Source organism: Pristiophorus japonicus, chromosome 18 (assembly GCF_044704955.1).
Source record: "Pristiophorus japonicus isolate sPriJap1 chromosome 18, sPriJap1.hap1, whole genome shotgun sequence".
Lineage (NCBI taxonomy): Eukaryota > Metazoa > Chordata > Chondrichthyes > Pristiophoridae > Pristiophorus > Pristiophorus japonicus.
Genome location: NC_091994.1, coordinates 103632588 through 103646306, shown reverse-complemented (window position 1 = coordinate 103646306; position 13719 = coordinate 103632588). Strand labels below are relative to the sequence as shown.

Below are 13719 nucleotides of genomic sequence, written 5' to 3'. Positions count from 1 at the left end.
CCTGTCAGCTGATGTTGTTACAGCCCTTCTTCTAAAGGCCCCTTTTCCTGTCACATGCTGCTTACATCACAAAGACTATCCTTCCTGTCAGCACCACTGTCACAGAGCCCAGGGACTCAATAAAAAAAGCATTTAGACTAGAAATTAAACTGTAAATCTTACCGGCTGGTGATCGCGTGTTATCGGGCCAGTATCCGATGGTCTGTGATTTTGCTTTCACAAATGTTTATACTGTTTGAATCCCTTAATTAATTATTTCCATTATCCACTCCATCACCAAGACCTCCGTGACACCACCCGTCTCTGCTCTTGCCTCAGCCCATCTGCTGATGGAACCCTCACCCATGCTTCCTCTAACTCGTACCAAGTCCCGCTCACCCATCACCCCTGTGCTCGCTGACCTACACTGGATGCCGGTCCGACAACGCCTCAAATTTAAAATTCTTATCCTCGAATTCAAAACCTTAAATGGCCTCGCCCCCTCCCTATCTCAGTAACATCTTCCAGCCCCACAACCCTCCGAAACTTTACGCTCCTCCAATTCTGCGCTCTTGAGCATCCCTGATTTCCTTCGCTCCACCATTGGCGGCCGTGCCTTCAGCTGCCTGGGCCCCAAGCTCTGAAACTTGCTACCGAAACCTTCCACTGATGTCATTGGAACTGATTGGTAAGTAGAAACTGTAAATAGCAAAATTTAGTTCAACATTTTGATTTAAGCCTCATCATAGGCAATCCCTCGAAATCAAGGAAGACTTGCTTCCACTCTAAAAGTGAGTTCTCAGGTGACTGAACAGTCCAATACGGGAATTACAGTCTCTGTCACAGGTGGGACAGACAGTGGTTGAAGGAAGGGGTGGGTGGGGAGTCTGGTTTGCCAGACACTTCTTCCGCTGCCTGCGCTTGTTTTCTGCATATTCTCGGCGACAAGACTCGAGGTACTCAGCGCCCTCCCGGATGCTCTTCCTCCCCTTAGGGCGGTCTTGGGCCAGGGACTCCCAGGTGTCGGTGGGGTTGTTGCACTTTATCAGGGAGGCTTTGAGGGTGTCCTTGTAACGTTTCCTCTGCCCACCTGGGGCTCGCTTGCCATGTAGGAGTTCCGAGTAGAGCGCTTGCTTTGGGAGTCTCGTGTCGGGCATGCGGACAATGTGGCCTGCCCAGCGGAACTGGTCGAGTGTGGTCAGTGCTTCGATGCTGGGGATGTTGTCCTGAGCGAGGACACTGAAGTTGGTGCGTCTGTCCTCCCAGTGGATTTGCAGGATCTTGCGGAGGCAGCACTAGTGGTACTTCTCCAGCACTTTGAGGTGTCTACTGTAAATGGTCCATGTCTCTGAACCATACGGGAGGGCGGGTATCACTACTGCCCTGTAGACCATGAAGTTGGTGCCAGATTTGAGGTCCTAGTCTTCGAACACTCTCTTCCTCAGGCGAACAAAGGCTGCGCTGGCACACTGGAGGCGGTGTTGGACCTAGTCATCGATGTCTGCCCTGGCTGATAGTAGGCTCCCGAGGTATGGAAAAATATCCAATTCAAATCTGGCACCAAGCTTACGGGGCACATTGTTCGCGTGCCTGACACAAGACTCCCAAAGCAAGCGCTCTACTCGGAACTCCTACACGACAAGCGAGCCCCAGGTGGGCAGCGGAAACGTTACAAGGACACCCTCAAAGCCTCCCTGGTAACGTTCAACTTCCCCACCGACGCCTGGGAGTCCCTGGCTCAAGACTACCCTAAGTGGAGGAAGAGCATCCGGGAGGGCGCTGAGCACCTCGGTCTCATCGCCGAGAGCATGCAGAAATCAAGAGCAGGCAGAGGAAGAAGCGTGCGGCAAACCAGACTCCCCACTCACCCTTTCCTCCAACCACTGTCTGTCCCACCTGCGACAGAGACTGTAATTCCCGCATTGGACTGTTCAGTCACCTGAGAACTCACTTTTGGCGTGGAAACAAGTCTTCCTCGATTTCGAGGGACTGCCTATGATGATGATGATGATGATGATGATGAATAGACTGATAAACAAGGTCAGGGGGCAAGTAGCAGAATGGTTTGCAGGCTGGCTTCAAGGCAGAAAGCAGAGGGTAGGGGTAAAGGGTAGCTATTCACAGTGGCAGTAGGTGGGTAGTGGTGTTCCAAAAGGATCACTGCTGGGACCTCTGGTGTTCACAATTTATATTAACAATTTAGACTTTGGAATTAACAACACAATTTTTAAATTTGTGGATGACACCAAATTGAGGGAGATAGTCAATACTGAGGAGGACTGCAACAAATTACAGGAGAACATGAATAAACTTGCAGAATGGGCATATAATTAGCAAATGAAGTTGTTTAACTGAGTACTGTTTAACTCCAAGAGGTATGACCTTGGCTCTGCTTTATTAAGGCCCAAAGTTACTAATATACAAAATGGCTAGCCTTTTATACTTGGGCTGCACGTGTGTGTGCAGCCCAGTGGCCTCCAACAGTGACGCCATCTAGTGGCTCGTGATCCCAAAAGTACACAAATGACAATACCCCTCTCTGAGATATTAACACAGTCTTTTACAAATTGAGACGGTGCGGTGTTTTACGCTCCCGGGTTGACTGTCTCAGTTCAACTCCAGCCTTGGGTGAGTGTTCAGAGTCTGTTGTGACTGGTGGCTGGGTGGCTGATCTGGTGGGAATGGCAATGGCCATGTTAGAGATTGAAAGTCCATTTTCATTGAACATGTCAGTTATTGAAGGTCCCGATTCACTGATGACCACTGAGTCCTCTGATGACTGGGGGTAGGTTGGTTGGTCGTCGATTGTCTCTTCCTCCGACTGTTCTGGTTCGTCTGTGTGCCGCAGCTTTGTCTGATCCATATGTTTCCTGCATGTTTGCCCATTTTTCAGCTTGACAATAAATACTCTGTTGCCCTCCTTGGGACCCTGACCATAATTCAGAACATATACAGGATCATTTACAGAAATATCGCATGACACAGCTGCGCGATTGTGATACCCTTGCTGACTTTGTCTTCTATATTCAACATGATTATTCAAGTCAGGGTGTACAAGAGATAGTTTCGTCATAAGACCTCTCTTCATCATTAGTTCAGCAGGCGAGACTCCAGTAAGTGTGTGTGATCTTGTCCTGTAACTAAGCAGTAAGCATGACAGGCGGGTCTGCAGTGACCCTTGGGTTACTCGCTTCATACTCTGCTTTATGATTTGGACAGCACGTTCTACTTGCCCATTGGATGCAGGTTTGAACGGTGCTGACCTTACATGTTTGATACCATTGAGTTTCATGAACTATTGAAACTCCTGACTGGTGAAGCACGCTCCGTTGTCGCTAACAACGATGTTAGGCAGATCATGCGTCATGAATATGACACTGGGATTCTCAATGGTAGCTGTGGATGTGCTGGATGACATGATATACACTCTATCCACTTCGAATATGCATCCACCACAACTAAAAACATCTTCCCAGGAAGGGACCTGCAAAGTCGATGTGGATCCTGGTCCGTGGTTTGGACGGCCTCGACCACAGACTCAGTGGCGATTCCGCTGGTGCTTTGCTGAGCTGCATGTAAGTGTTGCACTGATGCACACATGATTCCAGCTCAGAGTCAATTCCTGGCCACCATACATGAGACCTGGTGATGGCTTTCATCATTACAATGCCGGGATGTGTACTATGTAGTTCACGTACAAATTTCTCTCTCCCTTTCTTGGGCATAACAACACAATTGCCCCACAGTATACAATCTGACTGAATAGACAGTTCGTCTTTGCGACGAATGTAAGGTTTGGTCTCCTCGCACATTTGCTTGGGTATGGCAGACCAATCACCTTTGAGGATGCAACTCTTCACCACCGATAAAATCAGGTCCTGACTGGTCCAGGTCTTAACTTGTTGAGCCGTGACAGGGGTTCCTTCACTCTCAAAAGCATCCATAACTAACAATAGGTCCGCCGGTTGTGGCGTTTCCACCTCCGGTGTGGGCAACAGCAGACGGCTCAAAGCATCGGCACAATTTACGGTGCCAGATCTATGGCAAATTACATAATCATAAGCGGAGAAGGTCAGCGCCCACCTCTGGATGTGGGATGAAGCATTGGTATTGATATCTTTGTTTTCAGAGAACAGTGAAATGAACAGCTTGTGATCTGTCTCCAGTTCAAACCGAAGACTAAACAGGTACTGATGCATCTTTTTAACCCCATCCACACAGGTTAGTGCTTCTTTCACTACCATGCTGTAGGCTCTTTCCGCTTTAGACAAATGGTTTGAAGCGTACGCGACTGGTTGAAGTTTACCCGACTCATTAGCTTGTTGGAGTACGCAACCAATTCCATATGATGAAGCATCACAGGCCAATACTAAGTATTTACATGGGTCATGATGTACCAACAGCTTGTTGGAGCAAAGCAGATTAGTGGCTTTCTCAAAAGCTCTGCCTTGAGATGCACCCCACACCCAATTGTCGCCTTTTCATAGCAGCATGTGCAGTGGTTCAAATAAGGTGCTCAATTTAGGTAGGAAGTTACCAAAGTAGTTGAGTTGACCCAGGAACGAACGCAGCTCCGTCACATTCTGCGGCTTGGGTGCATTCTTGAAGGTCTTGGTTTTCGCGTCCGTGGGCCTGATGCCGTCAGCAGCAATTTTCCTCCCCAGGAATTCGACCTCTGGTGCCATGAAGATGCACTTCGAGCGTTTCAGTCTGAGTCCCACTTTATCCAGACGATGTAGAGCTTCTTCCAGGTTGTTCAGATGTTCCTCGGAGTCACGACCTGTGATCAGGATGTCACCTTGGAACACGACGGTTCTGGGAACAGACTTCAGTCGACTCTCCATGTTCCTCTGAAATATTGCTGCAGCGAGAGAATTCCAAAAGGGCACCTGTGATAAATAAACAGTTCTGTATGTGTGTTAATCCACGTAAGTCTCTTCGACATCTCGACCAGTCATGTAGGCCGACGTCAAGTCCAGTTTGGTGAACGACTTCCCCACCCGGCTAGCGTTGCAAACAAGTCATCAGCCTTCGGTAACGGGTACTGATCCTGTTTCAAAACCCTGTTGATTGTAGCCTTGTAGTCTCCACAGATTCTGACTGTGCCATCACTTTTCAACACAGGAACAATGGGGCTGGCCCATTCATTAAATTCAACCGGTGATATGATCCCTTCACGCTGGAGTCTGTCCAGTTCAATTTCGACCTTTTCATATACGGCACTGCCCGAGCTTTATGATGGATGGGTCTTGCATCCGAGTCCGCGTGGATCTGCACCTTGGCTCCCGTGAAGTTGCCGATACCCGGTTCGAACAGCGAGAGGAGCTTGCTCAGGACTTGGGCACATGTATCTTTCTCTGACGACAACGCCTTGATGGCGTTCCAATTGCATCTGATTTTTTTTTCAGACAGTTCCTGCCGAACAGCGTTGGGCCATTGCCTGGGACAATCCATAGCGGCAACTCGTGAATCGCACTGTCATACGACATTTTCATTGTGGCACTGCCAATCACCGTTATGAATTCTTTGGTGTACGTGCGCAACTTGGCATTGACTCGACTCAGCCTGGGCCTCACAGCCATAGTGTCCCACAGCTTGTCAAATGCCCTCTGGCTCATTATCGATTGACTCGCCCCCGTGTCCAGTTCCATAGATACAGGCACCCCATTAAATGTCACATCGATCATTATCGGTTTGGTCTTAGTTAGGAACGAGTACAGTCCATACACTTCCTCCTCTGGTATCTCGGATTGCATATCCGGATCCGTGTTAGTCTGACCATCATCCTCCATGTGGTGCGTTGCAGCACGCTTGCTCATCTGCAGACACTTGTGCTGGAGATGCCCCACTCTCAGACAGCCGTTGCAACTATATTGCTTAAATCGGCACTGCTGGTGCCGGTGATTTCCCCCACAAGGCAAACACGGAGAAATCGGATGCATTCCCGCTGGCAGACTGGGCAGCCACAGGTTTCGCGTACACAGTCCGCTAGGCCCTGCCATGTGCCGCTCTGCCAAACGCCGAATTAGTCATATTTACAGTACTTGCCAAGTTTCGATTTTTCACTGATATCTGCTTTAGACTTCTATCTGTCGTCATGGATGACTGAGCGATCGTGATGGCCCTGTTCAAGTCCAACGTCTCCACCACCAGTAGTTTTTGCAGGACCACCTCGTGGTTGATGCCGATTCTAAAGAAGTCCCACATCATGTCTGCCAACACAGCCCCGAACTTACACGATCCCGCTAGGCGTCTCAGGTCGGCGATGAATTCCGCCGCATTCTGACCCTCTGAGCAAACGTGCGTGTAAAATCTGTATCTCGAGATGATGATGCCTTCATCTGGCTTAAGGTGGTCCTGTACCAGTGTACACAATTCTTCATACTCTTCTCTGTTGGACTCATAGGCAGGAATAGATTCTTTATCAGACCATAAATATTTGGACCGCAAACCTTGACGAACACCGCCCGGCGCCGATCTGCGTCGCCGACCTCCTCCATTTTGCCACGAAGAACTGGCTCAAATGGCTCACAAAGTCTGCCCAATCTTCGCCTTCCACAAATCGCTCCAACAATCCAATTGTGCTCATTTTTGCATGCAAAGGTTCTTGTTGCCTCGTCGCCAAATGTTGTGTGTGCAATAACTGTTAGACTGAGTAATGTTTAACTCCAAGAGGTATGACCTTGGCTCTGTTTTATTAAGGCTCAAAATGAATATTATACAAAATGGCTGGCCTTTTATACTTGGGCTGCACACACGTGCGTGCAGCCCAATGGCCTCCAACAATGACGCCATCTAGTGGCTAGTGATCCCAAAAGTACATCCATGACAGAAGTTCAACACAAATGTGAGGTATTACATTTTGGTAGGAAGAATAGGGAGGTCACTTATTACTTGGAGGGTGCGAGTCGAGGTGGAGTAGAGGAACAAAGGGATCTCGGATACAAATACACCAATCACTAAAAGTTGCGACACAGGTTAGCAAGGCCATCAAAAAAGCAAACCAATCACTAGGGTTTATTTCTAGAGGTATAATATTGAAAAGTAGGGAAGTTATGCTAAATCTGTATCGAAACTTGGTTAGACTACATTTAGTACTGTGTACAGTTCTGGTCACCATATTATAAAAAGGATATAGAGGCACTGGAAAGGGTGCGGAGAAGATTTACAAAGATGATACCAGAAATGTGAGGGTAAACATATCAGGAAAGGATCAACAGGCTGTCCACCCGTCCTTCGTGGAAAAGTTTTTCAGAAAAAACCCCTTTGACCACAAGGCCATAGAGCAGTGGTCGGCACGTAAGGTCCTGGGCGCCCTACGAAAGAAGGAGAGGGTGGACCCTGTCGGGTGGTTCCCCGAGCAGACTGTCGAACTCGTTTGGCAGAACATCTCATCGCCAGAGCTTACACACAAGCACCAAGACGTAGCTTGGTTGGCGGTGAGGAGGGCCCTACCCGTCAGATCCTTCATGCACAGCCGGGGTTTCAGAGACACGGCACTCTGCCCCCGAGTCAGCTGTGGTGCGGACAAGACTGTCATCCATCTCCTTTGGGACTGCCCCTTTGCAAGGCAGGTCTGGAAGGAGATGCAGTGGTTGCTGCCGAGGTTCATCCCGAGCAGCTCCGTAACACAGGACTCTGTGCTCTACGGACTGTTCCCAGGGACACACACCGAGACAGACATCACCTGCTGCTGGAGGGCCATCAACTCGGTGAAACTTGCTGGTCTTCCAGAGCAAGGAGATGTCCACGTCTGTGTGTTGCAGACTGGCGCAATCCAAGATCCAGGATTACGTGCCGAGGGACGCACTAAAAATTGGTGCAGTTTAAAGCCCTTCCGCCACGATAAACCCAGGGGCTGGAATCAGTACAAAACTCCCCTCGGGCTGTACTTGTAAACTTTTTGTATACATAGAGCACCATGATCTGAAAACACCTATGTAGTGTCATGTATAATGCAAGTTCAGCAACTGTTTAGTAATGTATGTTGTAAAGAAATGTAACTGTACCCTCACCCATTCCGTGTACCGTATAGTGCCACATGTACCGTAGTTTGATGACTGTATTACAATATATCCTGGATTGTACTGAATTGAATCTTGAAATGTAAAGCAAGCAAATGTATTGAACAGAACTGCTGTCAGCATCCAAATGTATTGTATGGGATTGCTGACCGCATCCAAATGTACTGAACTGCTTTCCAATGTATTGTGCTAATTTTTATAAGAATAAAGTATATTTTGAAATTTTAAAAAAAATCAACAGGCTGAGTCTCTTTTCTCTTGAAAAGAAATGCTGATAGAGGTCTTTAAAATTGCAAAAGGTTTTGATAAAGTAGATGCAGAGAGAATGTTTCCACTTGTGGGGAAAAGCATAACTAGAGGCCATCAATATAAGATAGTCATGAAGAAATCCAATCGGGAATTCAGAAGAAACCTCTTTCCCCAGAGCGTGGCGAGAATGTGGAACTCGTTACCACAGGGAGTGGTTGAAGCGAATAGTATTGGTGCAGTTAAGGGGAGGCTAGACAAGTACATGGGGGAGAAGGGAATAGCAGGTTATGCTGATAGAGTTAGATGAGGAAAGACGGGAGGAGGCTCGAGTGGAGCATAAACGCTGGCATGGACTGGTTGGGCCGAATGGCCTGTTTCTGTCTCGTATATCCTGTGTAATCCTATGATTATTGGGCGATGCATATAACTCGCATCTGATGTGATTCTATCTCTAGATTATTTATTTTCAATTCTTCTGTTACAATCTTTTCCTGGTAAGATGCTATTTTTCATCATGACCCGGTGGGACAGTCTTCATAACAACAACTAGGTACAGAGCAGAGCTTTTCAGCACTAATCACAAAGAGGTTATCCCACAGCGAAAGGCAATTAGGGTTATTGGTTTAGAATTTTATGCAAGTACTCAGTTCCTGGTAACCTTTGGCTAACATTTCTTTTTGCTCTGTCTCCCTCTGAACTGCCACACCCCATCCTGCAACAACCAATGCTTTCCAAACTGGAGGCTCGGAAAATGTCACGGCATCTACCAGTAACACCAATCAGAAAACGGTAGACAATGCGAATTCCAGGATCATCAAGCACAGGAAATCGGATGACATCAGAGAATATGGGCCTTTCTTTTACGCTGGAGGCACAAATGGAGCTGATTTGTACGTATAAAAGTAAAGTTTCAATGCACATCATGCAGCTTGACATCTCCTCAATCAATAGGTGGTCCGACTATGATATCCTGTTTGATGAATATTAGTTCATATAATTCCAACTTTTATTACTTTTTCAAAAGATGCAAGTTATGAATATACATTAAAGCAGCTGTGCCTCTAGTTCACACTGAACTTCAATCTGATGCAGTTTTATTCTCACACATCAACACAGAGACCAGGGTCTCTCCCAAACCTTTTGTCAAAGGCCACAATCCCAATGTCTATCTGTTTCTCTCTCTCTCTCACTCTTTCCCTTTCTCGCTATCTCTCTCTTTGCTTTCTACCAACACTTTGCGAGATATGAGAGTGAGTGAAGGATGGAACTTTGGGCTAATACGAGAAAGAGGCGTGCAAGGGTGTAAACTAAAGGCAGCGTCCTGCCTTCCTGTTTGATGCCTCACTCACTCTGGCTGGTATTTTAACTCCCGGGGTTTTCAGGAAGGGGTGCGAGAAACGCAAAAATTGTCAATCAAACTCCGCTGCTATTTTACCTTCGTGTCGCGAGGTCGCTGCCCGGTGCCAGTCACACCAGGGAAACACAGCACCAAGGAGCTACCGGCACAGAGGAGGGGCAAAAAGATAAGTCGTTGCTTTAAAATGAAAGCTTTCCTTGTGTGTCAGAGTTTGGACGGGAGTCAGAGCTGGTTTGTTTAAAATGGCCAGGACCTGTCACTTGTCCCTCGCCTCCAGTTAGTTAAAATCAGAGCTGTTGGCGAGAGCCCCATGCAATGATGGAAAGAGCCGCAAATGGGCCCCAACAAGCTACATTTTAAGTCCCACATGGCTTAAAAAAAGAAAGAAGGACTTGGATTTATCTAAAAGCAAAATACTGCGGATGCTGGAATCTGAAATAAAAACAGAATGCTAGAAATCTCAGCGGGTCTGGCAGCATCTGTGGAGAGAGAGAAACAAAGTTAACGTTTCGGGTCGACGACCCTTTGTCAGAGCTGCCGAATGTTCGAAAAGAGGCACGTCCTTAAGCACTGAAAGAGGGAGGGGAAGAAAGAATAAAAGGGAAGGTCTGTGATAGGGTGGAAGGCAGGAGAGATTAGAGAGACAAAAGGGATGATGGGCCGCATTGAAATGGTAATGGCAGGAGTTAGAAAAAGGTTAGTCTAGATCGGATGTGAATGGCGGAATAATGACCAGCTGCCATTGGAGACAAAGAGAAAAAAAACATAAGATGGGAGTGGTGGGGAAAGGGAGCCAAAGATGACCAGAGGTTATGGTGTGAAATTGTTGAACTCGATGTTGAGTCCAGAAGGCTGTAAAGTGCCTAAACGAAAGATGAGGTGCTGTTCTTCAAGCTTGCGTTGAGCTTCATTGGAACAGTGTAGGAGTCCAAGGATGGAGATATCAGAGTGGGAGTGGAGTGGAGAATTAAAATGACAGGTGACCAGAAGTGCAGGGTCACACTTACGGACTGAACGTAATATAGCATTGGATTTATATAGCATCTTTCACAACTACCAGACATCCCTGGAGTGGGACTTGAACCCACAACCTTTCGACTCAGAGGCGACTGTGCTACGCACTGAGCCATAGCTGACACTGTGGCCTTGTGGCTCAGTGCGTTTTACTGTTACTGTTACACTTAAAGACAGAGATAGATGAAGAGAAAATTAGACAAGCTATTATATACCAAGCAAGAGAAAAAGCTACCTGCCAGCCACTTTAATTGGACACTGCGGGATGGCCTAAAAGGGGAAGTATTGGAGAATGTAAATGTTAACCTTTAGCCTGCCAGTAGGTTCAAGGAAACTCTTTCCAAGGGTTGAACATAGAAACATAGAAATTTACAGCGCAGAAGGAGGCCATTCCAGCCCATCGTGTCCGCACCGGCTGACAAAGAGCCACACGGCTCTTGGTCAGCAGCCCTAAAGGTTACATTTAAACCTATGAACAATGACGGAAAGGCAAAGAGCATCCAGCCCAACCAGCCCGCCTCACCACAACTGCGACACCCCTTAAACCAAAACATTCTACACTCCACCCCAACCGGAGCCATGTGATCTCCTGGGAATGGCGAAAATCAGACAAAAACCCAGGCCAATTTATGGAGAAAAAAATCTAGGAAAATTCCTCTCCAACCCATCCAGGTGTTCGAAACTAGTCCAGGAGATCACCCTGGCCGTATTCTATTCCCTGCAGTATTTACCAAAATCAACAGCTTTGATTTTCTTGCTGCCCACGCACACAGATGCTGAAAAGTATTACGAGTGCAATGATAAGCAATCCAACCCTCAGAGGAATTTTCATTACGTAAAATTATTATGTAAACAGAGAGAGACTACAAAATGTTGCGGTACAGAAGGATCTGGGAGTCCTTGTGCATGAAACACAAAAAGTTAGCATGCAGGTACAGCAAGTAATTAGGAAGGCAAATGGAATGTTGGCCTTTATTGCAAGGGAGATGGAGTATAAAAGCAGGGAAGTTTTACTACAACTGTACAGGGTATTGGTGAGACCACACCTGGAGTACTGCGTACAGTTTTGGTCTCCTTATTTAAGGAGGGATATACTTGCATTGGAGGCAGTTCAGAGAAGTTTCATGAGATTGATTCCTGAAATGAAGAAAGGTTGAGCAGGTTGGACTTATACTAATTGGAATTTAGAAGAATGAGAGGTGATCTTATTGAAACATATAAGATTCTGAGGGGGCTGGACAGGGTAGATGCAGAGAGGATGTTTCCCCTCGTGAAGGAATCTAGAACTAGGGGGCATAGTTTCAGAATAAGGGGTCGCCCATTTAAGATGAGGAGGAATTTCTTCTCTCAGAGTGTCGTGAATCGCTGGAATTTTCTATCCCAGAGAGCAGTGGAGGGAGGCTGGGTCATTGAATATATTTAAGGTGGAGATAGACAGATTTTTGAACGATCGGGGAATCAAGGGTTATGGGGAACAGGCAGGAAAGTGGAGTTGAGGCCAAGATCAGATCAGCCATGATCCTATTGAATGGCGGAGCAGGCTCGAGGGGCCAAATGGCCGACTCCTGCTCCTATTTCTTATGTTCTTATGTAATATTTAAAGACACGATTGCTGCCAACGAACCGGAAGTAGTTGCACATACGCAGTTCCAGTGTTTTTTTAAAAAGACGGCAAAGATGAGCATGCACTCTGCTTAGGTGATAGGAAAGATCTTTTTTAAAGAAACAGAGGAACGTGTTAAACTTGAGATAAAGTTGAGCCTGGATTGCTAATTTGGGACCTTCTGGTAGCTTTTGGTTCGTTGGCAGGAGTCACTCTGAATATTTAATCCCAAACTACTAAATTAAAGCACCTAACTGTCTGGGACACCCAAGATGGCTTGCTCTTGCCCTTGTTTTTATTTTTTTTCTTTTGCCATAGAAGCCTTAGGCGCTTCTGTCCATTTGAATCACAGGGATCGCAGTTGCAGGCAGGGACTCCAGGATATAAAAACAGAAAATGCTGGAAATCTCAGTGGGTCAGGCAGCATCTGTGGAGAGAGAAACAGAGCTAGCGTTTCAGGCCGATGACCCTTCGTCAGAACCGATATCAGTCCATGCAGATGATTCCTCCTCTCAGCTGTAACACTTCCTTCCCTGTGTGTTGCAGTGTATATAGCAGTACAGTCACTTGTCTATCCACAACATGAACCAGAGGTATATGGTCTCAGGTGAGCAATTGTTTGTCTCACTGGGCTGATTCAGGGTGCCACCATTACCGGCCCAATTTCCATCTCCTCACCCCACCACCCCACCAACTCCCCCCCCCCCATATGCTGAGCTGCCAACCCTCCAGGGTTCCCCTGGAGTCTCCAGGAATTAAAGACCGATCTCCAGGACGCTGCCGCGAGCCACACCCGTGAGAAAAATCATAGGGGGCATTAAAAAAAATTGTGTTTTCATTTGTTTCCTTTCAACACTTTCATTTATTAGTTCTAAAAATATTGGAGCTGGGGAAAAGGCTGTTTGACCGACAGACAAGATCGTTCCAATTGGGTAACAAAGCGTCGGTTCCCTGTCCAATTGGCTGTGGGGAGGCAGTGCGCCCAGAGGTGGGAGGTCATGTGATCAAATCTCCAGGAATACTCCCGACCAGAGTTGGCAACCCTAATTTTCTGTGGTATTCGCGAGGACGTAGCTAAGCGGACTGTTTCTCCCTCCGCGCACCACCACTTTTCTAGAGTTGCTGAAGTCTCGAGAGTTGCCATCTGTGAAAAATGTCGGCCACCTTTGCAGTTCCATGTGAGACGGTGTCAAAGAGGTTGCTTACAGGTCAGCATGATTCTGGAGGCAAGTGCCCCAGAGATGAATATAACGGAGGCATTGCTGCTGGCTGCGGGCAGGGAATTGGACCCAAGTCCATGATCGGATCAGCCATGATCGTATTAAATGGTGGAGCAGGCTCGAGGGGCCGTATGGCCTACTCCTGTTCCTATTTCATATGTTGTTATGATGCTTGGCTTGTAGATCCTCGTCTTCCAGAGTCCTTTTTCTTTCCTTTGCTCTCTCTGACTGCTGCCTTCATTAAACTAAACACTTTATGCCCATGACTTGCTG

General features: G+C 47.1%; 1 protein-coding gene across 1 annotated transcript in view; it reads left to right on the top strand.

The window, feature by feature from the left end:
• Positions 1-6097: 6097 nt before the first annotated feature.
• The window catches only part of LOC139229079 (protein polyglycylase TTLL10-like), a 46807-nt gene continuing 39185 nt past the window's right edge, over positions 6098-13719 (top strand). Inside the window, exons 1-2 of the mRNA XM_070860736.1 lie at positions 6098-6237; positions 9062-9142. Of these exons, the coding sequence (XP_070716837.1) occupies positions 6098-6237; positions 9062-9142 (221 nt within the window). The remainder of the gene's footprint in view (positions 6238-9061; positions 9143-13719) is intronic.